The 26,919-nt window shown below is 53.4% G+C and overlaps 2 protein-coding genes across 2 annotated transcripts; one reads left to right on the forward strand and one right to left on the reverse strand.

Annotated features, from left to right (window-relative positions):
* The first annotated feature begins 14,615 nt into the window (after nt 1–14,615).
* Nucleotides 14,616–20,358, forward strand: Shfl (shiftless antiviral inhibitor of ribosomal frameshifting). The gene is made up of 8 exons (XM_059267405.1): nt 14,616–14,782; nt 15,165–15,288; nt 15,437–15,486; nt 17,165–17,203; nt 17,368–17,517; nt 18,940–19,043; nt 19,161–19,315; nt 19,656–20,358. The coding sequence occupies exons 1-8, from the start codon at nt 14,762–14,764 to the stop codon at nt 19,880–19,882; spliced, it is 870 nt and encodes a 289-aa protein (XP_059123388.1). The 5' UTR covers nt 14,616–14,761; the 3' UTR covers nt 19,883–20,358.
* Angptl6 (angiopoietin like 6) lies at nt 19,850–25,025 on the reverse strand. Its single transcript, XM_059267404.1, has 5 exons — nt 24,460–25,025; nt 22,672–22,849; nt 21,577–21,764; nt 21,197–21,467; nt 19,850–20,184 (listed from the first exon to the last, which is right to left on the reverse strand). The coding sequence occupies exons 1-5, from the start codon at nt 25,021–25,023 to the stop codon at nt 19,994–19,996; spliced, it is 1,392 nt and encodes a 463-aa protein (XP_059123387.1). The 5' UTR covers nt 25,024–25,025; the 3' UTR covers nt 19,850–19,993.
* Nucleotides 25,026–26,919: the final 1,894 nt, after the last annotated feature.

Consider the following 26,919-nt stretch of genomic DNA (forward strand, 5'->3'; position numbering starts at 1 on the left):
GTGAATCTCCATACACAGGATGCATACCAGGGCTCAGAAGCAGACATGTCCCTTACAACCTTCATTCTGATTGCTCTGGATGAAGGGATCAATTTGTGAAGCCCAAAGATGGCATAGGTGTAGATACCTATCCTCTTGCCCCTCTGGATCTTTTCCTCTCTAGGGACCTCTTCTAACCTCCCACCTCTGACTCTCTAGAATTTGATTGGCAGCATCCAGAGAGCCAGTGGCTTCCTGGAGATACAAGTCTCCACCATTCAAATGACATTTACTGTGACTATAGCCTCATACACACTGGTGCTCATCTCCAGCCCCCAAGTCAACTACCACTGGGACAGCTTCGCCAGCCATGGTGGGTGACTGACCACACTAAAAGTCACTGGGTGGCACAAACATGATCTCAAATACAGCAGTATGTGAGTTGTCGGTGCTTACTGAGACACTGCTACATACCAGCTCTTGAGCTCAGACCCTGAGAGACAAAGTTGAGTAAGATAGACAGGGTACTCACTCTCCAAGGTCCCGCTGTCTCCAGGGGAAGCAAGCAGTTGTCAACACATCAGTGTCTAATTACTAACCAAAGTAAACACCGGCAAGATAGTGAGCACGGTGACTCAGAGAGACGTCAGGGAGCGGTGTAGAGACTGGAAGTTAGGTGGCTATTAAATGCACAGATGCAGCCAGGCACAATCGCACATACCAACCCTCTCAGCACACGGGAGGCTGAGTCAGGAAGAGTGAGAGTTAGAAGCCAGCCTGGGCTGTGTAGTGGTACCCTGCCAAGGGAAGGGAAAGATAAAGGGAGAGAGGGAAGTAGAGGAAGAGAGGGTGAGAGGAAGGAAAGGAAAGGGGGTGAAAGGGGGAAGGAGGGAAGAAAAAAGGAAAGAAGAAATGTGGGGAAAATAACATGATATGGTCAAAGGTGAACTGAAAGCCATGAAATAAGGGTTATTCAGAAGGGACAATCCCCCATGGCCCCCATAGAGCTATTTCCTGTCTTCTCCATCCTCATGTCCAGTGTGAAAGTAGGGAAGCATGCTTTCACTGGAATTGGAGGCACTTTGAGGATCTTTGCTGAACCTCAGTTATCCATATCTGAATAGTTGGAGCTCTGTCTCGTAGCATGATTGGCATCGTCCACATTTAGCAAAGGGTTTTTCATAAATAGCAGGTGAGTCGGGCTTGGTGGAGTACGCCTATCATCCCAGTACTCAAGAAGCTGAGGCAGGAAAATCACTGTGAGTTCAAGGCCAGCCTAAGCTATACATGAGTTCCAGGATAGTGTGGGCTACATGGTGAGACCTTGTCTCACAAACATTACAAAAACAAATAAACAAAAAACCTTAGCTGGGCAATGGTGACACATATCTTTAATCCTAGCACTCAGGAGGCAGAGGCAGGCAGATCTCTGTGAGTTCCAGAACAGCCAGGGCTACACAGTGAAACACCGTCTCAAAAAGACAAAATTAAATAAATGAATTAATCTAAAAAAAAAAAAAAGGAGACGTGGATCAGTTGGTAGGGTACATGCATTTTATGCATGAAGTCCTGGGTTCCATTCCCAGAACATTATAGACTGGGTGTGGTGGCACACACCTGTAATCTCAGCACTCAGGAGGTGGAGGCAGAAAAGTCAGGAGTTCACAATGTCTACATAGTGAGTTTGGGGCCAGCCTGGGCTACATAAGACCCTTTTCCAAAAAAATTTAAAGGAAGGTAAAAAGAAATGAGGCTAGGTGACTCAAGAGCAGGTCAAGCTGTGTAGCCCAGCTCTGCATACGTAGATGGATGTGCCTCTTGCAGACGAAAGCTGTTGGCCAGTGGACAAGCGGGACCAAACCCCCGGCTCCCTGCACACTGTTGAGGGGCAGCCTACACACTAAAGCTGAAGCTGAAGCCGAGTCTGCACAGTGAGACAAATGCTATTGTAGAGTGGTTGGTTGACCAGCGGGAGCTGAGAGATGGCTTAGATACAGACTGCGGAAGCCAGGGACTGGGTACTAAGCAAGGTGTTGATGCACCCAGACCCGGGGCAAGGCGCAGGAGCTGTCCATGGTCCTGAGCAGAGTCACAGGGCGTGGGTGTTAAGGCAAGCTGCCCTGTGGGAGCTGTCCACAGTGCTGACAAGGACATTGGGAGAGGAACTAGCTCAGGGGCTAGCTCACCCCGCCCTATCAGAAAGAAGTGACCCGCAGTTCTGTACAGGGCACTGAGTGGGGGCCTAGAGGAGCACGGCTGTGAACACCCTGACAACCTTTCGGGGATCCATGGTGCTGAGGAACCTTGGGGAGAGGGGCAGGGTGTGGTAACTGAGGTGCTGGTGTGTCTCGAAACCCATACAGCTGTCTGTAGTGCTGAATGGGCCTTCGAGAAGTAGGGCTGGGGTCATCAGACTGCTGAGGTTCCCAGTCCAACGCAAGAGTGTCTCTCCATGGTGCTGAACTGGGGAGCGCTAATGTGCACCATGCCCAATCCATACTGAGCCCTTCAGGGTGCCGGGCAGAGGCCCGGTAGGACGGGTCACTGTTTGTGGTACTGAACTGCTGCCTGTGTTCTAACACCCAGACCACCATGGTGGTCCTTGAAGCCTTGATCCACTTTAGACAAGCCATCCCCTTTGAGGGTGCCAAAATCAATGTCCCCAACAGAACCTTGAATGTTCAGTGGACCACTGATCACAACAATGTCTACCAGCAGTGGTTAGGAAAGGCAGTGTTCTGAGGGATGAACACAGAGGTGATACTGGAGGGTGGGAAGGCCAAGGGTCATGTCCCTGCCATCCTTCCACCATAAACATAGGCGATTTGGCTATCTGTCAACATGTCACATCGTGTACCCTGTTGGTACTTTCTGAGGCTCTGCTAAAACCCTAAATTTTGAAAATTCCCACAGCCCTTGATGGCACAGAGCATACAACCTAGAAAGACACTACAGTCCATGCTTAATAGATTATATCTTAAGCATTCTAAACACAAGAACAGAGGAGTACACGTGTGAAGGAGGAGATTATGTGGGTTTAGGGAGTAAGGACATTTCCGTGACTGGATGCCACGAAGCCTCAGCCATTGCCCAGCCTGGTGACAGAGCTGTCATCCCACCTATTTGGAAGGCTGAGACAAAAGTGTTACAAGTTCCAAGCCAGTCTGGGATTCAGATTGAGTTCAAGGCAACCCTGGGCAAATCAGTAAGACTTTACTTCAAAATAAAAGAAGCTGGGGTGTGGCTCAGTGGTAGAGCCCTCGCCTAGAATCCCCCAGTGAGGGGCTGGGGTGTGGCTCAGTGGTAGAGCCCCTGCCCAGAATCCCCCAGTGAGGGGCTGGGGCGTGGCTCAGTGGTAGAACCCCTGCCTAGAATCCCCCACTGAGGGCTGCGGTGTGGCTCAGTGGTAGAACCCCCGCCTAGAATCCCCCGGTGAGGGGGTGGGGTGTGGCTCAGTGGTAGAACCCCTGCCTAGAATCCCCCAGTGAGGGGCTGGGAGCCTGGCTTAGCAGTAAAGTGTGTGCCAGTGAGGGGCTGGGGACATGACTCTGAGATCCAACACTTGACTAGTATGATGGTTCTGGGTCTGATCCTGAGTACCATCAAATAGATAAGACAGAAGATAGAAAACAAAAATAAAAAGTTTCCATGGGAGAAAGGCAGAAATGAAATTTCAGGTTGTGTAAACAGTCAAAGGCCAAGCTCCCAGGAGTCCTTTCCTCCCCACCTTACCTAATGGATGGCTGTGCTGTCTCCTCCTCCACTTGATGCTTTTCTACCTTTCCCTCAGTTCTTAGCAGAGGATGAACTACAGATCAAGGCAGTGGCAGGCAAAGACACCATCACCGTGACACGACACCTCCACCCGAGTGCACTCGCTGCCGTAGAGCGCACCGTGATCTGAAGGTGGCTCACTCAGCAGCACACACCTGCCCCAAATCCCTAGTGAGCCCTGCAGAGCCTGCCTAGCATTCATGAGCCTGTGTTGCAACAAAGCAAAAACAAACCAACAGGAAAGGCCACAAACTTAGGAGGTCACTAACAGCAGGGACTGCTCCTCCCTGTTCTGTGGCAGGAAGTCCAAGCGGCAGGCACTGGCAGTCAGCGCCTGCAAGGGCTTGTTCCTCAGCTCACAGACGGCGACTCTTCCTCCTCCTTCGTTTTCTTTTCTTTTTTTTTTTTTTTTTTCAGACAGGGTCTCATTATATAGATTTGACTGGAACTCCCTCTGTAGACCAGGCTAACCTCAAATTCACAGAGATCCACCTGTCTGTGCTGGAATTAAAGGCATGCACCACCATGCCTGGCTTATTTTCTTTTTTCTTTTCTTTTTTGTTTTGAGACAAGGTTTCTCTGTGTAACAGCTCAGGCTGTCCTAGAACTTGCTTTGTAGACCAGGCTGGGCTTGAACTCACAGAGATCCTCCTGCCTCTGCCTCCCAAGTGCTGAGGTTAAAGGTGTGTGCCATCACACCTGGCCTTATTTTTTTGGCTCATTTTCTTTTACTTTTTAATATTTTTTTGCGTGTGTGTGTGTGTGTGTGTGTGTGTGTGTGTGTACTTGCACATGTAGAGATCTGAGTACAACTTCATGGAGTTGGTTCTCTCCTTCCACCATGTGAATTCCAAAGATCCAACAGGTTTATGGGGCTTGGTGGCAACACCACTGTTCACTGAGTCCTCTCACAGGCCCTTTATGGGTCTTCTGAATATTAGAGTCTTGTAAGATAAGGCTAGGGGCCGGGCGGTGGTGGCGCACGCCTTTAATCCCAGCACTTGGGAGGCAGAGCCAGGCGGATCTCTGTGAGTTCGAGGCCAGCCTGGGCTACCAAGTGAGTTCCAGGAAAGGCGCAAAGCTACACAGAGAAACCGTGTCTCAAAAAACCAAAAAAAAAAAAAAAAAAAAAAAAAAGATAAGGCTAGGACTTGAGAAGAACAGAATTTGAATTCCCCCATGGCTACAAACATGGAAAGTCAGGGAGGAAGGACAGTGATCGAGATAGCTGACACCCCCTTTCTGCCTGGTGGATCCTGACCATGTCCTTTGCACCCTCGGAGGCGTGGAAGAAGGTCTGCAACCTGTTCTGGCTAAACGTGACTCTGCAACATGAACGACCCTGACAGTGAGCTGTGCCCGCCAGCCTCCAGCTGATGCTTATTGGTTTAGTTAACTGCTTCCCACTAGGCGCAACCACAACTTTGTTCAGTCATTCAACCTGCATTTATGAGCATCAGTTACATGGGCCATTTCTTGGTCATAGGAGCATTTCCATGAGCCAGAAAAATACCTCTCCTCGTTGGGGCATGTTGTATGAGAGACACCACACACACACACACACACACACACACACACACACACACACACACGTAACTCACTCTGGAAGGAAACCAATGACAGACCAAAGTAAAAATTCACCAGGGTTACTAACAGGAGTTTGGGTGAGAGGTTACTCATGGAGCAGGGATCACTCAAAGCACGTACTTCACCAAAAAGCCCATCCCAACACAGGGGATGACTCACAGACGCTGCCTTTGTGGAACTCTGCACAGTGTGCAGGCAGCTGCACAGGCCTGAAAATCTTTCTGCAGCTTTGCTAGTCAGTCTCCTCCGCCAGCACGTGTGCACGGCTTCCATGCCTTTGGGAAGGACCCTGGTAAATCCTGTAAGTTTACTTTTTCCTAAATATGTGGTTTGTTTACCCCCTCCCCCCTCCCCTGAAGGGACTTCTTCAAGTCAGGGGACACTGCTCTGCCACAGCATGTGGCAAATACTGCAGTCCCAGCACTGGGAGGTTGAGGCAGGAGGATCACTGGGAGTTCAGGGCCAGCCTGAGATGCATAGTGAGAGATCCTGTTTCAGTTAACAAGGGCTCTGCCATAGAGCACAGCTGGAGTCCAGCCAGCTGCCAGCTCACTCCTCTGCTTTCTCCTCTTGCAGAAAATAAAAGGGAGAAGAGACCTTCCACCTCTGGATAAAGAGCAGGTCGGAGCCTGGATTGGGGCTGGCAAAGGGGTCCCAAGATCTGCTAGCCACCATCCTCCACCTTCCCCAGGCACTGAAAGGCAGGTGGAGTCCTGCAAATTTGCCTGTCCCACATCTGTGTCCTCACCTGCTCACTCAGTCACAGCTGGCATACCTGAGTCCCACACCTGCATCCTCACCTGCTCACTCCATCACAGCTGGCATACCTGAGTCCCACACCTGCGTCCTCACCTGCTCACTCTGTCACAGCTGGCCTACCAGAGTCCCATACCTGTGTCCTCACCTGCTCACTCCATCACAGCTGGCCTACCTGAGTCCCACACCTGCATCCTCACCTGCTCACTCAGTCACAGCTGGCCTACCTGGGTCCTCACCTGCTCACTCCGTCACAGCTGGCCTACCTGAGTCCCACACCTGTGTCCTCACCTGCTCACTTCATCACAGCTGGCCTACCTGAGTCCCACACCTGCATCCTCACCTGCTCACTCCATCACAGCTGGCCTACCTGAGTCCCACACCTGCATCCTCACCTGCTCACTCCATCACAGCTGGCCTACCTGAGTCCCACACCTGCGTCCTCACCTGCTCACTCCATCACAGCTGGCCTACCTGAGTCCCACACCTGCGTCCTCACCTGCTCACTCCATCACAGCTGGCCTACCTGAGTCCCACACCTGCGTCCTCACCTGCTCACTCCATCACAGCTGGCCTACCTGAGTCCCACACCTGCGTCCTCACCTGCTCACTCCATCACAGCTGGCCTACCAGAGTCCCACACCTGCGTTCTCACCCTGCTCGCTCCATCTCAACCAGCATGCCTCACGGCTCCTGCTCCGACAGCTCTACCCTTGCTCTTCTGCAGCACAAGCTCCTGCCTTGGCACATTTGCTATTCTGTCCTCCAGGCTTGTTCCCCTCCAGATCCTCATGACTCCCTCCTTCCTCACTTCTCCCATGAGTACCCCAGAACGATCTCCAGAGCCCACTGCCCCACCCAGTTCTCCCATCTGTAGTAGTGACACTCTTGTTGTGTGTGTGCGTGACAAGGGGCACACGTGCTGCAGCGCACATGTGGATGTCGGAGGACAACTCTGGAGTCGGGTCTCTTCCTCCACCTTCACTGGGTTCCATCACTCAAAGCCGTCTTGCCAACCTTGCTACAAGTGACTTTACCCACTGAAGCGTCTCAACGGCCCCTCCATATTCTTCTTCCTTGCCCAAGTCTAAGACCAAAACAAGCACGTATTAAGCACCTACTGAACACAAGGCTCTGTCCTGGAAGTGAAGGACACAGTTCTAAGCAAGGCTCATGGCCCATCCGGAGCGAAAGGGGCTGGGGTTGGATTTGGTAGAGCACCGTCTAGCATGCAGAAAACCCCGGTTACACCCCAGCACCAAATAAACAGGGTGTGATAGGCAGTGCACCCCGTCACCCTAGCACTCAGAGGTAGAGCAAAAGGGTCAGAAACTCAAGGTCATCCTCAGCTACATAGTGAGTTCAAAGCCAGCCTGTGCTACATGAGGTCAAAAAGGAAAATGGGAGTGAGCCCTGCACAGCAATGGCCAGACCCGAAGATCTGAGAAGCCCAGTGGTTGGAGAGGTGGAGAGCAGATGCAGAGGTGTGGAAGGATGACCTCCAGCCACTCCAGCATCAGAGCAGCCTCCACCCGACCTTGCAGGACTGTGCCTCCCTGAGGAATGATGACAGCAGATGGCAGGAGGAGCTCCAGGTGGCTGCATGTGAGGCAGGAGCTCACTTTGGTGAGTGTGGGTGGGTGGTATGAACAGGGGGCTCCCACCCGCCGGCCAGATAGATAGCAATACCATCCACCACTCTGTGCCTTCCCCTAGAGCACAGGGTCAAGTTGGAGGCTGTGCAGGCCTCTGCCTTGAACCCCTACATCTCTACAGGATGCAACTCCAAGCCATCCTCCAGGTCCCACATGACAAGAAAAGGGGGTGCACCCTACCCTAGGAGTGGAAGTCCCTGTGTGGGGAGGTCCATGCCAGCACTGTGTCCTTTCCAGGAGTAGACCCTGTCACGCCACACCACAAGAAGAAATTCATCACTCACGCCACCCGCCAGGGCTTCCTAGGATTGCAAGAACAGGAATCGTACCTCATCATGGGCCAGACATCAGTGGGAAATCCAATCCCAATGTGTAAAGGGCTCTTGGTGGGGACCTTCCTTTCCCTGGCCCAGCCCTCAGTTCCACAGTCTGTACCAGACCTGTCAGCCACTGGTCCGGGTGCCAATTCTGCCTAGAGTGGAGGCACAGGTTGCACACTGGACAACTCCAGGGTCTCTCATGCTTGTGGAGATGGTGTGTGTGTTAGGACTCAGTTATCCAACAGACGGCAGTGAACAGGAAAGGGGGCATTTCCCCCACATCTCTAGTCATAGGGGCTAGTAGCTGGGAGACCAAAGAGACCTTGTAGTGGACACACTCCATGATGAGTTTCTTGTATGCTTGTGTGTTCACATGTGTGTGGATCCATGGAGGGGGGAGTACCTGTGCCTTTGGAGGCCAGAGGTGGATGCCTCTCCACTTGTACTCGGAGGTGGGGCCTTTCACTTAACCCAGAACTCACTGGTCCTGGCTAGTCCAGCTGGCCAGTGTCCCCAGGATCCCACCTCTGCCTCCTGAGTGCTGAGATTCAAGGCAGCTGTCATGCCTACCTGGCTTTCGTGTGGGTTGTGGGGAATCCAGCCCTGCAGTCTCTGTGCCTGCTTGGCAAGCCCTTTACTGAGGGAGTGACCACCCCAGCCCCCAGACTGAGATTCCCAGAGGAGCAGGACAGACAGTCAAAGTGGGGAGGGGCAGCAGGCTCTCCTCGCCTGTGCTCCCATCTCCCTGCCTGCCACCCACAGGTACATTTACTTCTTAGGCAAGAAGGTATTCCTCCTGCATTGGCCAACAAAGAGGATGCAGGACAGAAGGCACTGTGGACCAGCTCAGAACATGTGACCACCATGGCTGCGAAGACAGAAGAAACTGGGTCCCCCTTGGGGGTTGTTAGTCTCATTAATAAAAGAATTTAAGAGCTAGAGCTAGGCAGTGGTGGCGCACACCTTTAATCCCAGCACAAGGGAGGCAGAGGCAGGTGGATCTCAGTGAGTTTGAGGCCAGTCTGGTCTACAGACTGAGTCCAGGACAGCCAGAGCTACACAGAGAAACCCTGTCTTGAAAAAGCCAAAAAAAAAAAAAAAAAAGGACTCAACTAGAAGCACAAGGACAGTTGGGGGGGGGGGGGAAGTAACCCTGTGAGGGTCAGCCGTCAGTGTCAGCTGCAGCCTGAGGAGGAGGCTGGAGGACAGAAGGGGAGATGCCATGTGCTGATGGTCAGACACATGGGGGGGGGGGGGCGGGATGAGGCGCTTCAGAGAAAGTAAGGAAGCTGAAATTTTGGGGGGGAACTCCAAGGTTCAGGAAAGCATGTTTAGAAAAGACATAGAAGAAAACTTACACTTTTGGGAATAGTTTAGAAAAATGGTGTCTTGATCACTATTCTCTTGCTGTGAGGAGACACTATGACCACGGCAACTCTTATGAAAGCAATCATTTAATTCGGGCTGGCTTACAGTTTCAGAGATTTAGTCCATTATCATCGTGGTGGCGAGGAAGGCGGTATGCCGGTAAGCATGGTGCTGGAGAAGGAGCTGAGAGCTGTGTCCTGATCCTCGGGCAGAAGGCAGAGAACAACACTGGGCTTTTGAAAACCTCAAAGCCCACCCCCAGTGACACATCTCCTCCAACAAGGCCACACCCCCTAATCCTTCCCAATAGCTCACTGGGAACCTAACCCGCAAATATGGGAGCCTATGGGAGCCAATCTCACCCAAACTGCCACAAGAGGGCAGACTTAGGACCCTACGTGGCTGCTGTCTGTAAGCTTCTTTCAGCACTAGGGGAGGGGCTCCTGGGAAGAAAAAGTACAGTATCTCATTAAAGGACTAATTGTCCCACCCATCTCTCTAGCATAGCTTAAGGTGAGCCCACCTTCCAGGCGTGGTCCCTCGGCCAAAGTGACTGAACCAAACCAGCTGAAGTATTAGGTCTCCACCCAGGCCAGACTCTAATACTGTCCTGAGACAGGGAGGGAGGAGGGATCTCCAAGGAGGCCTAGGCAGTTGGCTTGACCTTAAATAAAGAACACAGCCTGTATCACCAGTGCAGACATTCCCCTCTGCCCCAGTTTTCAATGGGTGTCATGTATGACACCTGTCACCCACCACTGCCTCACACCATCTGGACTTACCAGGCCTCCTTTGTGTCCTTCCAACACCCATATTGATTTCAACCACAAAACCTTTGCACTCACTGCCTCTCTGCCAGGTACACTTCTCAGCCCATTGCAGAGCTTGAACCATTTCATCAGTGGGACTCTGAAGATCACCGCTTCAAAGACCTCCCCCTTTAAAATCCAGGGCTGGGGCATGGCTCAGTGGTCGAGCCCCTGTCTAGAATCCTCCAGTGAGGGGCTGGGGGTGTGGCTCAGTGGTAGAGCCCCTGTCTAGAATCCCCCAGTGAGGGGCTGTGGCGTGGCTCAGCAGTAGTGCACCTATGTAGCCTGTGTGCGGTCCTGCATTTATACCCAGCCCTTAAAAAAAAAAAAAAGGTAGGCCACACACATGATTTTCTGACTCTCTGACTGGGTGCCCTGTGTGCTTTCTGCTGATGATAACTCACTAGCAGAGACTAAGTTCAAAAGACCACAGATTTATTTTGGCATGGGAGTTCTGGTCCAAGGTCAAAGATCAGGTGCCTGTCTGGTGATGGACTCTCTGCTGGCTGGATTCCCCGGCAGCCAGGGCATCACATGGTGAAAGACAAGAAAATGTGAGAGGCTGGCAAGAAGGCTCAGCAGCTAAAACCCTCTGTTGGCAAGCCTGACACCTACATTCGATCCCTGAACCCCATGTGGTAGGAGAAAATTGACTCCCCCAAGTTTTCCTGACTCCCACACTCCTGCCATGGCACACTCACAACACCACAGTCAATCATGGCACATTCACAGCAGTCAATGAGTCAACGATGGCACACTCACAACACAGTCAGTCATGGCACACTCACAACACAGTCAGTCATGGCACACTCACAACACAGTCAGTCATGGCACACTCACAGCACAGTCAGTCATGGCACATTCACAACACAGTCAGTCATGGCACACTCACAACACAATCAATGTCACACTCACAACAGTCAGTCATGGCACACTCACAACACAGTCAGTCATGGCACACTCACAGCACAGTCAGTCATGGCACACTCACAACACAGTCAGTCATGGCACACTCACAGCACAGTCAGTCATGGCACACTCACAACACAGTCAGTCATGGCACACTCACAGCACAGTCAGTCATGGCACACTCACAACACAGTCAGTCATGGCACACTCACAACACAGTCAGTCATGGCACATTCACAACACCATTAATCAACCTTAAAAAAAAAAAAGGAGCCAAGCGGGTGATGGTGGTGCACCTCTTTAATCCCAGCACTCAAGAGGCAGAGGCAGGGGGATCTCTGTGAGTTTGAGCCCAGCCTGGTCTACAGAGTGAGTTCCAGGACAGGCAGGACTACACAATGAAACCCTGTCTCGAAAACAAAACAAAAGACCACATGTACAAGTCAGAGACCAATTGATTCAAATACCTCACCTACTATAAAATAACCCATTAATACACACACTAATCCATGAGGAGCATAAAGGATTGTCCACAGGGTCCTCATCCCTCCCCCTTCCTCCCGTCCTCCCTGAGGGTAAAAGATTCTTACTGAGCTGGGGCGGTGGTGGCGCACGCCTTTAATCCCAGCACTCGGGAGGCAGAGCCAGGCGGATCTCTGTGAGTTCGAGGCCAGCCTGGGCTACCAAGTGAGTTCCAGGAAAGGTGCAAAGCTACACAGAGAAACCCTGTCTCGGAAAAAAAAAAAAAAAGATTCTTACTGAGCAGGCCAGTTCAGCGCTGGGGTGGGACCCAGGGCTCCGTGCTACACACCTGCTTTTCCCATGAGCCCACTGAGGCCCAGCCTGCAGTTTCCATGTCCACCAAACTCCCCTGAGCACAGCCCTGAACAGGTTCCTCCATCTCTGCCTGGAGATGCATTCTGGGAAAAGTTTGCTGGAGCAGAGTCGACCAATTCCAAACCACGGATGTGTGTGCTCCTAAGGGCATTTGGCATGTGTCTGGTTCCCAAATCTATTGTCTTATCTGAGGAACACAGATTAGTCTGAGGACACAAATTAGATCCTTCCTCACCTCCTAAGTATCATGGTCATATTTGCTATTTTCTTTTCTTTCTTTCCTTTTTGTTTTGTTTTGTTTTTTGTTTGTTTGTTTCTTTGTTTCAAGATAGGGTTTCTCTGTGTAGCCCTGGCTGTCCTGGAACTCTCTCTATAGACCAGGCTGGCCTCAAACTCACAGAGATCCCCCTGCCTCTGCCTCCTGAGTGCTGGAATGAAAGGCGTGCACCACCACTGCTCAGCTGATACCTGCAATTTTCAAAAACCATTTGGATTTGTCTCATTGAGTTGTTCTAGTTCCAAACTGATGACAGTTTGTCACACAGAAGTCAGGTGATAGACATGTGCAGTGTGAGACAGGCATGCCTGAGATCCCAGCACTGTGGAGGTGGAAGCGCTAGGATCATGAGTTCAAGGTCATCCTTAGCTACATAGGGATTTCAAGGCCATCCTGGGCTACATGACACCCTGCATCAAAGAAAAATAAATACATAAAAATAAATTTTAAAGCCGAGCAGGGCAGTGGTGGTGCATGCCTTTAATCCCAGCACTCGGGAGGCAGAGCCAGGTGGATCTCTGTGAGTTCAAGACCAGCCTGGTCTACAGAGGGAGATCCAGGACAGGCATCAAAACTACACAGAGAAACCCTGTCTCAAAAAAACCAAAAAATAAATAAACCCTGTCTCGAAAAACAAAATAAATAAATAAATTTTAAAAGATCATGAACTCAGCCAGGTTCGAGGTCAGCCTGGTCTACAGAGTGAGTTCCAGAATAGCCAGGGCTACACAGAGAAACCCTGTCTTGTAAAAAAATAAATAAATAAATAATAACAATAATAATAAAAAATAAAAGATCATGAGAAAAAGTAGAAAGAGCCATTGTTTGTTTTGAGACAAGGTCTCACTGCAGCCTAGGGATCTCCAGATAAACAACACACATTAGCCAACACATGGAGCCAGTGATGAGTCAATTACACTAATGTGTCGGTAGCTACCTTCCTTACCACTTTTTTTTTTCTTTTTCTTTTTTTAGTTTTTTGAGACAGGGTTTCTCTGTGAGACAGTCGTGGCTGTCCTGGAACTCACTCTGTAGTCCAGACTGGCCTTGTACACAGAGATCCGCCTGCCTCTGCCTCCCCAGTGCTGGGATTAAAGGTGCGTGCCACCACCGCCTGGCTCCGATTTTTATTTCTGGTGTGCTCATGACTGCACATTTTTGGGGCTACAGTGTAACGTTTTACCACCTGAGAACATGGAATAATGATAGAAATGGAGTATTGGCGACGTTTCTTCCCCTGAGTCTGCAGGTCTCTTCTAGCTGTTTTGAAATAGTAGTCAGCACAATGGAATTTACTCTTGCATTCTAACTATAATACTGTAACCCTTGACCAGTGGCTTTCCCCCACCTTCCCACCTGCTGCTTCTAGATCAGTTTCTTTAGTCTCCACTGACTGAGGTCCAACGGCTTATGTACCTTGACATAATGTCTGCCAGCCTTGTCCCTATTACAGCAAATAACAAGGCTTCCTCTTTTTATGGGTAAATAATATTCCATGGTGTGTACAAACTACATTTTCTTCATCCATTCACCTATTAATGGGTATGTAGGTTGACTCCATATCATGGCTCTTGTGAACAATACCACAATGCAGACAGGAACAAGCATCAGGCATTTTCACTTTCTCTTCTTTCTTTCTTTCTTTCTTTCTTTCTTTCTTTCTTTCTTTCTTTCTTTCTTTCTTTCTTTTCTTCTTTCAAGACCCAACCCCTGTACCAAAAAGGTCAAGAAGAGTGTCACCAGAAGGAAGGGATTTGAACCCTGGAAAAACCCAGACCTCTTAAATCTGGAGTCCATTCTCTGCTCGAGAAGTCCACAAAACTTGCCCAAAAAGTTCTTTCGTTTTGTCCTGGTATATTTTCCTTTTTTTTTTTTTTTTTGAAACAGAGTCCTTGTAGGCCAGGACAACCTTGAACTCCTGATCTTCCAGCCCCCACCTTCCAAATGCTGGTGTGACAGGTGTGTATCATCATGCCTGGCTTGCACGCCCATTTTGCAGAGGAGGAAACCGAGGCTGAGGGGAGCTAGTGGGGAGACATGCTGCAGGGGTCGGAGCCTCTGAGCCGAGCAAAAACGCCCCCGGGGTCCTAAAAAGCTTTGGGTTCCGAGTGGGAGGAGCATCGTGGGAGCACCGGGACCCACGTCCGCGCTGTACGGCCCCGCCCCCACGGGGGACGTGAAGACGCGGACCCCGCGCAGCGTGGGGACATGTGACCGACTGCAGAGGCCGCGCGCTGCATCCCCGGCCCGGCCGCGCTGCTGCGCAGGACGCGGGGAGGCGCGCGCCGAGCCCCGGGAGCACCGCCCGGGAGCACCGCAGGGCGCGCGAGCAGACGCGCATCCGCACGGCCGGGGCGGGGTCCCCGCGGGGTCCCCAGCTTCGAGCAGAAACGAAACCGAAAGAGGGGACCGAGGGAGGCGGAGCCGCGCCGGCGCCACCCAGCCCTGCGGGGCCCGGACCCGGGTGCGGCCAGGTGTGCACCGGCCACCATGGCTCAGGACGGCGTGGAGGTAGGACAGCCGTGTCCCCGGCGACAGGCCGCGCGGGGAGGGCTCCGGGGACACCCCGACCCCCCGGGCAGCCTCCCTCCTCCATCCCGGGCACAGAGGGGCTGCAGGGTCAGAGGTCAGAAGGAAAAGGGGTAACCTGGCCTGCATCCTGCCACGTACACACCGCCAGACCTCAAATTCGCACCCGGGAGGCTGGGACGCACCGCAGTCTCCACCATCCCCCAATGCCTGGAGAACTTTGGTTTTTCCAGGAAATGGCTTAAAGGGAGGGGGGATGGGGATGAGGAGGCCAGAAGCCTGGGTCAAGTTCAGGAGAAGGAAGGGGCGGGCGCTGCGCCCCCCGTCGCCCCCCAACACCAGAGTCCACTCCCCTCCATCCCAGTTGGAGAAGAGCGTCAGGCGCCTCCGGGAGAAGTTTCATGGAAAAGTGTCCCCCAAGAAGGCAGGGGCTCTTATGAGGAAGTTTGGCAGCGACCACACCGGAGTAGGGCGCTCTATCGTGTATGGTGAGTCAGCCCAGGGGGCAATACTGAGTGGGTGTGGTTTAAGAAGCCTGTGTCGCTTTAGCGACCCCGGCTCCCCTTGACAGGAGGCTCTCCACCACCTGGAACTCCTACACACGCTTCAAGAGCCCTTCCCATATCTCCCCACTAGGTGTCAAGCAGAAAGATGGACAGGAGTTGAGCAACGATTTGGACGCTCAGGTAACCTGTCCTCCCTCTCTCCTCAAAGGAAGGGGAGAATCCCTTTTCTCTCCCGCAGAAGGAACAAACCCCTGCTGTGAGCGCAGCCTGCAAACAGCAGGCGCTCATTAAGTGCTGCCTACCTCAAATGGAGGAGACAGGACAGTCGGATAAGGAGGTCCTGGCTGTTGAGGAAGGCTCGAGGGAACTCTGCCTTGCAGTAGAAGAAAGGCTGGGCTGAGATGGGGAGGAGAGCGTCCAGGTGGAGGAGACCGGATGGGAGACGGGATGAATGGACAACTGAATTCATGCAGTCGCTTCCGTGACTGGTACTCATGCGTTGAACTTGCTTCAAAGGCATACCAGAGTTTTATTTTGTTTGAGACACAGTCTCACTCTGTAGCCCTGGACTGTCCTGAAACTCACTTTATAGACCACGTTGGCTTTGAACTCACAGAGATCCACCTGCACCTACCTCCCAAGTGCTAGGAATCAAAGGCATGTACCACCATGCTGGACACCTACAAGAATCTGACGAATCATATTCTTCAGGTTTAGGTCTATAAACAATATGACAATAATAATAATAATAATAATAATAATAATAATAATAATAATAATAATAGAAGGAAGTTGCCTTCATGGAGAGTACCTGAGGGGCAGACCTCCAGGCCTTGGTTCATTTCATACCCCTCTTTCTCCTGGTCCCAGGAAGTAATCCTATTACACAAGAACAGCTCAGGGTCGTGACATTCACCAGGTTCTGGGGACCAGCATTTGGCTTCAGGGATTCAAACTCTAGCCAGTTGTAATGAAGTTGGGCTCTGAGAGGCCCCTCTGTGAGGACCCAGGAAGAGAGAGGGCCTTGCCTACCGTCCCCATCTGGGAGCAATAGAGCAGCCATTCAGACTTGCAGCCAGCTGGTTGCATGCTCCCAAACCCAGAGCCTTTTAAAGCCATGTGGCCAAGGAGCTAAGAGATGGCTCAGCTGTTAAGAGCACTTGCTGCTCTCCCAGGGGACTCTAGTTCCATCCCCAGCACCCAGATGGACAGCTCACAACCTCTCCAGTTCCAGGGGATCTGACACCATCTTCTGGCCTCCATGGGCACTGCACTTGTGTGCATGTACACAGGGAGACATGCATACATATTTAAAAAGTTTTTAATCTTTAAAGCCACCTGGCATCAGAGGCCAGGTGTCACATTTGTGGCCTCTGCAGATCGAGAGGTCATACAGGGCTCTGGGTTCCATGGGCCACGATCACTGAATGATTTCAGATTCTGGGCCATCTGGGAAATGAGAATAGCAAAAGTATTCACTTCTTAAGGATATTTGAGACACTGTTTGTGCTTTTGTCTATTTTTACAGTACTAGGGATTGAACTTGGAACTTCGTGCATTGTAGGCAAGAACTCCAATGCTGAGCCATGCCCCCAGCCTTCTATTACTTGTGATCCTCCCGCCTTACCCTCCCAAGTAACTTGAACGGCTGGCCTGAGCCACTAGACCCAGCTCTAGTGGCTAACTGGAAAGCTCTCGTGTGACACAGGCAATGTTTCATCTCCGCTGCACCTGTATAGAGCTGGGGTCCTGTCTCCAGTCCAGGGGCCCCATGCAGGGGCCTCTCCCCCATTAAACACGGTATAGCACCCCAAGAGCCTTTCCAGTTTCTGCACTCCCCTTCTGTGTCTCCCCTCAGGACCCACCTGAGGACATGAAGCAAGACCAAGATATCCAGGTGCGCTGGTGGCTGGGATGAGGCGGGGTGTGGACAGGGGAGGAGGCGCAGGGTGGGTACCTGTGCCTGGTGCAGCAGTGAGGATGTTCACCGTGCTCCATCTCCATCACCGTGCTCCAGGGGCAGAGGTGACCCTGTTTTGTCCCCATTCATCCATGTTGCAGGCAGTGGCCACCTCCCTGTTGCCCCTGACACAAGCCAATCTTCGAATGTTCCAAAGAGCCCAAGACGACCTCATCCCCGCTGTGGACCGACAGTTTGCCTGCTCCTCCTGTGACCACGTGTGGTGGCGCCGTGTGCCCCAGAGGAAGGAGGTGCTACCCAGACTTCCCTTGATTCCTTCCTGTACTTCACTCCTGATCTCTGTGTCCAGAAATTATGTTTCTGGCTGAAAGTCATCAACTGTGTGTGTGTGTGTGGTGTGGTGCGTGTGTGTGTGTACATGTGTAGTGTGGCATGTGTGTGTGCATGTGTATGTGTGGTGTGTGTGCGCATGTGTGTGTGGTGTGCGTGTGTGTGTGGTGTGTGTGCGCATGTGTGTGTGGTGTGTGTGTGGTGTGTGGTGTGGTGTGTGTGCATGTGTGGTGTGTGTGGTGTGTGTGCGCGTGTGGTGTGGTGCGTGTATATGTGTGTGTGTGTGTGTGTGTGTGCCCACGCGCATGTGGAGGCCACAGTTTGGTGATGGTGTCTTTCTCAGTTGCGCTCCATCTTATTTTTTGCGACAGGGTCTCTCACTGAACCCTGGGGCGCACCACTTCAGTTAAGGGGTTGGCCAGCGTGGCCCAAGAAGCCTCCTGTCTCAGCCCCCCCCAGCACTGGGGTTGGGGTGCATTCAGCCATGCCTGGCTCTTACGTGGGTGCTAGGGATTTGAACTCAGTCCCATGAGGACAGGAGGCACTTCACCTACTGAACTATCTTGCCACCCTTTTGTGTTTAGTTTTTAGTTTTTAGGGTTTTTTTATGTATATTAGCATTTTGCTCATGTGCATGTCAGTGCATCACAGTGCCACTGTACTAGGAACTGAACCTGGGTCCTCTGCAGGAATAACAGATGCTCTTAACCATTGATCCATCTCCCCAGCCCCTTCTTTTGTTTTTTGAGAGGGTCTCATGTAGCCCAAGCTGGTCTCCGACTCAGTATGTAGCTGAGGATAGCCTTGAACTCCTCATCCTCCTGCCTCCACACCTGGTTCCTGTGGGGCTGGGGTCATAACCAGGGGCTTCATACCTGCTAGACAAGCCCAACTTCAGTATCCAGCTGGAGTCATGCATCCTTGAACTTGAGAAGTCAAACCCTTGGCTTCGACCGCTGGGGCAGAAACCAAACGGGAAGCTGATTTCCTAAGCTCTTTCTTCTTTTTCTTTAGACAGGGTCTCTCTGTGTAGTCTGGCTGGCCTGGAACTCAATGATCCACTTGCCTCTGCCCAAGTGCTAGGATTAAAGGCGTGCGCCACCACGCCCAACTTGACTGCCTAATCTCTTGATAATTAGTGTGCTTCCGATAAGAGCTGGGACTGTGGCTTCGTTAGTGCAGCGCCAGCATGGCATTCAGGAAGCCCTGGGTTCCATTGCCAGCACCACACACCAGGCACAGTGATGCAGGCCTGTCGTCCCAGCACTTGAGAGGTGGAGGCAGGAGGATCAGGAGTTCAAAGCTAGCCTGGGCCACGTGAGACCCTGTCTCAGCCCTGCATGTTGGCCCTGACAGCTCTTGGCCCTTCTCTGCCTTCTCAGGTGTCCAGGTGTCGTAAGTGTCGGAAGCGTTATGAACCAGTGCCAGGCGACAAGATGTGGGGTCTGGCCGAGTTCCACTGCCCGAAGTGTCGGCACAACTTCCGGTGAGGGCCCTGTCCCACCCCAGCCCACCCTCAGCCCAGTCCCAGCCTAGTCCCCTCCTCCTGTAACCCTGGGGCCCAGCTGCCCCCTCAGGCCCTCACAGCCCTGCTGGCCCCCAGGGGCTGGGCACAGATGGGGTCCCCATCACCCTGCTATGGGTGCGGCTTCCCTGTGTATCCCACTCGGATCCTGCCCCCACGCTGGGACCGTGACCTGGATCGGCGCAGCACACACACCCACTCCTGCTCAGCTGCAGATTGCTACAATCGGAGAGGTGAGGCCCTGGTGTACACCCTACATTCCGTATCCCCTGCGCATTGACCCCTGGCTGCTCCCTCCTTCCATGAGTCCTCCATGGCTCCCGAGAGCTCCCCCACTCCACTCCTCCCATGGAGATTCCAGCAGCTCCATAGTATCCAGCCTGCTAGCCCCATAGTCCCCATGACCTGTGAGTCCATTTCTGTGGCCAAGTTCCCACCTCCCTAAAGAGTTTCAACACCTGTAAATTTTATGCCCTCGGACCTCTGTGTCATTTGGCTCCAGGGGGTCCATGCAGAGCCCCAGACCCCTCTTACCTCCAGAGTCTCACACCTCAGCAACTCTCCTTCCCCTAGAGCCCCATGTGCCTGGGACTTCCTGTGCCCACCCCAAGAGCCGGAAGCAGAACCACCTCCCCAGAGTGCTGCACCCCAGTAACCCCCACATCAGCAGTGGCTCCACAGTGGCCACATGCCTGAGCCAGGGTGGCCTCCTGGATGACCTGGACCATCTCATCCTGGAAGACCTGAAGGAGGAGGAGGAGGAGGAGGAGGACGAGGAGGATGGTGGGCCCCGAGAGTGACCCTGGCCAGATAGACACAGGAACGACAGACATGGTGTGTGGACACCTCGTGTTGCTATAAGAAACCAGCTCAAGGAGACAGAAAGGCCCTTGGGGGTACTCATGGGACAGTCACAACCGCACAAGCCGGGTCAGCATAACAGCCTTCTTCAGAGAGTACGCCCCACCGCGGAACTCGGCCCAGTAGACCCCGTCCTGGTAACGGCTCCGGTAGTGACCTCCATGATACCACACACCATTGAGGTTGGAGTGGGCACAGGCGTGGTACCACCAGCCCCCACGATGGTACAGGGCACAGTTACCTGAGGGCAGAGACAGAGTTTGTGTTCCCACCAAAATAAAAGTCTTTACCAGCACTTCTTCGTGCAAAGCTTTCGCAAGCTTCCCTCAACCTTCCCTATCGTATTGAATAGAAGCCCTAATCCTCCATCTCCTCACCAAAATAAAAGGCTCTGGCTTCTCACTTTTCTTCTTCAGAGTAATGGCCTTAATTCCCTATCTCCTTACCAAAGTAAGAGGCATGACTTTCCCATATTTTCTGCAAAGTAGTAATCTATCATTCATTCCTTTGGGAGGTGGGGGGGGGCTTCAATTTCCTTTCTAGACGGTTTGTTCCAGGTGGACTGGCACACACCTCTAATCTCAGTATGTGGGAGGCTTACAGAAGGAAGAAGGTCTGGAGTTTCAGACCAGCCTGGGCTCCACAGTGAGATCCTATCTCAAAAACAAACCAACGTGGGCGGGGACATAGCTCTGCACTTTAGACTGCAGGGGTGCCCAGCTCTGTCCCCCACCAAACGAAGCGTGGCTTCCGCTCTCAGTCCTCTCACGGTGCAGGGTACCTAGGTCTTAGTCATCAGAGAAGGAATGGGGCCCCCTCCCCTCCCCCCTTGTTCTCTACTTAACATAGAAGCCTCCTTACACTGAAGTACTTACCTTAGGGGATTTCTTCCTGAGACAGGGTATCCTGTAGCCAAGGCTGACCTTGAACTTGCTATCCCAAGGATGACCTGGAATTCCTACCCCTCTGGCCCATCTCCTAGAGCTGGGACTGCAGGCCTGGGCCCCACACCCAGCTCACCAGAAGGGAAACTTCAGTTTTAGTGTAGGTGCCCACAGAGGCTAGAACTATCGGATCCCCTGGGGCTAGAGCTATCCAGTGTGGGTGCTGAGAATGGAACCCAAGAGGAGCGGTTTGTGCTCTTAACTGCCGAGACATCTCCTCCTCCCAGAAGGGAAAACTTGACTGCTTTTCACTCTGACCAGACTAGCAGTCCCACCTTCCTGCCCTCCCACCAAAATAAAAGCTCTTACCAGAATAGGAGTCTCGGTCCCTGTCCACAGTGCTGAAAGGTTTGTCGCTGTGCCAGGAGAGAGAGTCTCCAGCATCACCATGGTACTGTCCAAGCCGCAGACGGTAGTGGTCACTCTCGGGTTCCAAGGAGAAGCTGTCATAGTGGGCGCGCGCCCCACGGCCCCCCCAGTCCTCCAGGAGGATCAGCAGCTCATGGTCCCCACGGCTGGTCACCTGATGCATGGGTTCCAAGCCCAGCCAGTATTCCCCGTCTGGCCGTCCAAAGCCCGCCTGGAAGGGCGAGGAGGAAGAGGCGGTCGGGACGGGAGGTGGTCGGGACGGGTGGCCTCCCTGCCTGGCCGGTCTCCCTCACCTCTGCCACGCTGCCACAAGCACCCACCTTGTAGTGCTGCCAGTTGGTGAAGAAATTGACCGAGCCGTCCTGCCGCCGCTGGATGACGGTCCAGCCTCCACCCTCCTGCTGCTGTTCACACCACACGGGTACCACACGCCGGCCCAGCCGCAGCTCATACACTCCGCTCTGCCTGTGACCTGCCCCGTGAGCCTCCGCACAGTCCCTCCATGGGCCTGTGGCAAGGAACAGCCTAAGCCAGGCAGGCCCTTCCTGGATCAGAGTCCCAGTTCGCCAGTCCCCTTACCCAAATAAGAGTCATCTTCTGCCTCCATCTGAGGAAGAGCCACTTCCTTACCAGTCCTCTTCTCTCAATCAACATGGTCCCTGAGCCAACTTCTCACCAAAGTAGCAGTCCTAATCTCTCATGCCCTCATCAAAATGAGAGTACCTCATGTCTATTTTCTCTTCTTCCTATTTCACACTATATTAAGAGGACTGGTCAGGGCTGGAGAGATAGCTCAGTGGTGGATAGCACTGGCTGCTCTTCCAGAGGACCCAAGTTCAATTCCCAGCACCCACATGGCAGCTCACAACTGTCTGTGACTCCAAGATCAGACACCCTCACACAGACATACATGTAGGCAAAACACCAATGAATATAAAAAAAATATATATTTTTTTTTATTTTATTTTTTTTTTTTTTGGTTTTTTTTTTTTCGGTTTTTTTTTTCGAGACAGGGTTTCTCTGTGTAGCTTTGCGCCTTTCCTGGAACTCACTTGGTAGTCCAGGCTGGCCTCGAACTCACAGAGATCCGCCTGGCTCTGCCTCCCGAGTGCTGGGATTAAAGGCGTGCGCCACCACCGCCCGGCTATATATATTTTTAAAAGAGGACTGGTCTTGTTTTGTTTCTGTACTGTTGGGAGGCAACTGAAGACCTTGGTGCTCTACCAATGAACCACACCTCCAGGCTGCTCTTTCCACAGTCCTTTCTTGTCCTCTCATTAGAATAAGAGCATCATTTCCTCTGGTCCCCACACCGTGAGCCAAATCCTAACTAGTATTTCCATCTACCCACATGGCACTGGAACCCCTGGGTCGCCATCTCTCACACACACCCCGGCGGGCCTGTCTGGACTTACCCACCGGCCTGGTGGAAACAGCAAGGTGCCCAGTAGGTAGGGGAGGAGACGGGGGCTCCGGCCGCCTCGAGCTCTGGTCTCTCTGGTGCTCTGGAGTTTGGTCCCGCATCCTGCTGCTGTTTCGGGCACTGCCCACAAGACTCAGAGGAACCAAAGGCACCAGAGGCAGTGGCAGGACCTGGGGCCATATAGTCAAACGGAATTACATTAACCCCTCAGCTGAGGCGGTCAGGCGTCCCCTGGCGTGGGGGGGGGGGGGTGCTTAGCGGACAGTCAGGGTCAGTAGATCAAATCTCCCACCAGATAAACAGAAAATCAGGCAGGGCAACACCTCAGCTTTACCACCCACCCTACCAAAGCCTAACTCGGGGGTTTTTGTTGGTGGGGTGTATATGCGAAGCATGGAGGGCAGAGGAGGGTGTTCGGTTCCCTGCTCTATCGCTCTCCCTGTTTGTTTGAGTTGGCCTGGCAGCCAGCAAGCCCCAGTAACCCTCTGCTGCCCACAGCACTGGAGCACATGCAGGCAGGCGCAGGCTTCGCGTGGTGCTGGGGACTGGAGCTCAGGCGCTCACGTTCGCACAGCGAGCATCTTCTGAACTGCTCCCCAACCCTGCCTTATTTGTTTTGTTTGTTTGTTTGTTTCAGAAAGGGCCTCACTCCCTGGAGTGAGAACTGGCTGGCCTGGAACTTGCAGCGACCCTCCAGCCTCTGCGTCTTGGGGATTGCGGGTGTGCGCCCATGTCTGCCTTACTCTGTGCTTTTGAACTCAGAGAGCCGCGCCCATTCCCCTCTGCTGATGATCGAAGCTTCATTGCACCTATCTGCTGACTGGGGGCACATGGGCCTTGGACGACGTGGGAAAATCTGCAGAACCATCACTAATCCAAAACTCAGGGCCAACCCTGGGGGTGTGGTTCAGCTGGACAGCAGTCGCCTCACATGCAGGAGGCCTCAGGTACACCAAAACCAACAGGAAGGAAAAAACCAGCCCAAGCCAGCCTGCTGTCAAATGTCTGTCCATCCCAGCACTTAGGAGGCAAGCATGAGGCCAAGGTCACCCTCAGCTACAGAAGCAGTTAGAACCCTCCCTGGGCTACATGAGGCCCTGTCTCAATTAAAAGAGAAATTAGAGGCTGGTGACAGAAATAGCCCAAAGTTCAGAAGCCTCGTGTAGTTAGTTACAAGAGTATACTGTCTTAGGGGCTGGAGAGCTGGCTCAGCAGTTAGGAGCACTGGTTGCTCTTCCAGAGGACCCAGGTTCAATTCCCAGCACCCACATGGTGGCTCACAGCCAGTACCAGATTGATTCTGGCCTATCTAGACACTGCACAAACACGTGGTGCACAGACATACGTGCAGGCAAAATACCCACACACATTAAGATGAAAATCTTTAAAAATAAGATCATAAAACCAAACATACATACATATATATATATATATAAAGCTGGACGGTGGTGGCGCACACCTTCAGTCCCAGCACTCCAGAGGCAGAGGTAGATGGATCTCTGTGAGTTCGAGGCTAGCCTGGTCTACAGAGCTAGTTCCAGAACAGACAGGGAGGGCTGTGCAGAGAAACCCTGCCGCGAAAAAAAAAGCAAAAAACAAAAGAAAACAAAAAAGAATATGCTGTCCTTGTGCATGGCGATGTGAGCGTGAGCCTCGGCGCCTGTGAATGTTCTTCTGTGGAGCGGATGAGGCTCTCCCCAGCCGTTCTCCCGGATGAGCAGTGGGTGGCGCCGCAGGCACCGTTTCAGACTTAGGCTCTGCCATCCCCCTGCCGATGTACCTGCTGCTGGCCCCGTTCCGGGTCCGCGCACGCGCGCTGCAGGCGGCCCAGGAGGCGGCTGTGCTGGCTGACGAGCTGCGCATGCTCGCGGAGCTGCGCGTCCAGCTGCTGCAGGCGCGCTGCCATCCGGCGCGCCTCGGCCTCGGCGTACAGCGCGCGCTCTGCGAGCAGACTGAGCGCCGCAGCGGGCTCCGCCCCCGGGCCAGGCTCCGCCCCCGGGCCAGGCTCCGCCCCCGCCTCCGGCTGCAGTTGCGCGCGCAGCTGGCCCAGGCGTGTGTTCAGGCTGTGGCTGTGCTCACGCAGCGCGCGCACCTCGCCCGCGAGCCCACCTCCCTCGGCCGCGCGCCTCTGCAGCGCGCGCAGCAGCTCCTCGTGGCGGCCCACGCGCATGCGCAGCGCGTCCAGTTCGCCGTCGTGGGAGGTGTCGGAGCTCCTGCAGACGGCGCCGGTCGCCTTCTGCGGGGACAGTACCAGCGTGACGCGGCATCGCGCGGCACCTCCACGTGCCCGCCAAGCGCTCAGCAGGAGCAGCAGCTGCAGCGTGCGCAGCCCAGCAGTCCCCATGGTCACCTGCAGCGGAGAGGGATGGAGGAGGCGACTGCGTTTTAGCCCAGGCTGGTCCCGAAGCTCCCAGGAACCGAGGAGGACCGTGAAGTCTTGACCCCGGAGCCTCACCTCCCACGGTGGTGCTCTGGATCAGCTGGCAGCGCAGAGTCCCCTTTTATCACAGCTGATCCAGCCAGCAGCATCTGTGTACACCCAGAATCCCTCGCCATCCAACCTCTGTGTGTGTGTGTGTGTGTGTGTGTGTGTGTGTGTGTGTGTGTGTGTGTGTGTGTGGTGCTGGGGATGGAACCCTAGGCCTCGCTCATGCTCATTTCTGGGCCGCTCATTTCTAATTTGAGACGTGGTATCACTATGTAGCCTAGGCTGGTTCCGAACCTGGGATCCTACTGCCCGAGCCTCTCCATCGCCAGGTGGCCGGTGTGTACCACTATACCACGCTCCACACAGTGTCTTCAGCCAGGTCAATATTCATGGCCCCCCATTCCTGCCCTGCAGAGCCCACGCCCGGGTCCCATGCCACCACTCCCAACAGTGTCACACACTTGCACCTGCTCAGAAGGAAGCATGAATGCAAACAAAGGTCGTGAGGTTGGAACAAATAGCAAGGAGGCCTGTGGGGGTGGCATAGAAGGGAAGAGGAGTGAGCGGGAAGACGAGGGAGCCCTGCATCAAAGGACTCTGAGGCTCTGCTCTGAAGCAAGGGAACCCCTGGAGCTCTCTGTGCTAGAGACTGGGTGGTTAGCTACAGCAACCCCTCATCCTGCAGGGCTCCCAAGCACTGGGCAGGGTCGTCTCTTTGTCGGGCAGATTGGCTGCCTTCTCGGGCAAGCCGAGGGTTAAACAAGCCTGGGGGCACACACCCCATAGCCAAATCAAGACCAGGAGTCTAGACAAACAGCCACCAACGCCACTTCTACCCCACTCTCACCTCTCACGCCCCAGATGTTGACTCCAGTGAGGTTTGCAGCAAGCCCACCAAATCTGAGGGAGCCCTGAAGGATTGGGAGGGCCTCTGAGCTGTCTGGGTAGAGAAGGCTGGAGGGACAGAAGGCTGGAATCCACCCATCCCCCGAGCCTGGGAGCAAGTGTAAATATTTAGTATTTCTAGTGTGAGAACCCAGGCAGAAAAGCCAGATCCCCTTGCCCAGGCCTCCAGAGTGTGATAACAGAGGCCACTGCCCTCCATGAGTTTCTTCCTTTCTCAGAGGCTCACAGAACATGGGAGGCCCTGCACCCTAGTAGACCTGTGGGATCCAGACTCAGACAACTATGACACACTAAAATGATAATGATGGGTATCAGTGAGCAACTTGCCTGGTGTTGGGGACACCCTTAAGGGGTAAAGCTTGTTCCTCATTTAACCCTAGCAGCCAGGCTAGAGGTGTGCCTCAACTGTAGAGACCCTGTCTAGAACCCCCCAGTGAGGGGCTGGGGTGTGGCTCAGTGAGAGCCCCTGCCTAGAATCCCCCAGTGAGGGGCTGGGGTGTGGCTCAGTGGTAGAGCCCCCGCCTAGAATCCCCCAGTGAGGGGCTGGGGTGTGGCTCAGTGGTAGAGCCCCTGCCTAGAATCCCCCAGTGAGGGGCTGGGGTGTGGCTCAGTGGTAGAGCCCTGCCTAGAATCCCCCAGTGAGGGGCTGGGGTGTGGCTCAGTGGTAGAACCCTGCCTAGAATCCCCCAGTGAGGGGCTGGGGCGTGGCTCAGTGGTAGAGCCCCTGCCTAGAATCCCCCAGTGAGGGGCCTGAGTGTGGCTCGTTGGTAGAGCACTTGGAAGGTCCTGGGTTGGTACTACAAGAAGAAAACAAAACCTCAAGATGTGGTGGCGCATGCTTAATCACAGTTTACCTGGGAGGCAGAGGCAGTTAGATCTCTGTGAGTTCCAAGCCAGCCAGTAAGT

The sequence above is a fragment of the Peromyscus eremicus genome, chromosome 7, assembly GCF_949786415.1.
Source record: "Peromyscus eremicus chromosome 7, PerEre_H2_v1, whole genome shotgun sequence".
Lineage (NCBI taxonomy): Eukaryota > Metazoa > Chordata > Mammalia > Rodentia > Cricetidae > Peromyscus > Peromyscus eremicus.

Excerpts from the sequence above, each read along its gene's own strand:
- Shfl (XM_059267405.1), top strand. The coding sequence starts at position 14,762 with ATGGCTCAGGACGGCGTGGAG. Across the intron at positions 17,204-17,367 it reads AGCAAGACCAAGATATCCAG|GCAGTGGCCACCTCCCTGTT; the intron begins GTGCGCTGGTGG and ends TCCATGTTGCAG. Across the intron at positions 19,044-19,160 it reads AAGTGTCGGCACAACTTCCG|GGGCTGGGCACAGATGGGGT; the intron begins GTGAGGGCCCTG and ends GCTGGCCCCCAG.
- Angptl6 (XM_059267404.1), bottom strand. The coding sequence starts at position 25,023 with ATGGGGACTGCTGGGCTGCGCACGCTGCAGCTGCTGCTCCTGCTGAGC. Across the intron at positions 21,765-22,671 it reads TGTTTCCACCAGGCCGGTGG|GCCCATGGAGGGACTGTGCG; the intron begins GTAAGTCCAGAC and ends TCCTTGCCACAG. Across the intron at positions 20,185-21,196 it reads GGACCGAGACTCCTATTCTG|GTAACTGTGCCCTGTACCAT; the intron begins GTAAGAGCTTTT and ends CTCTGCCCTCAG.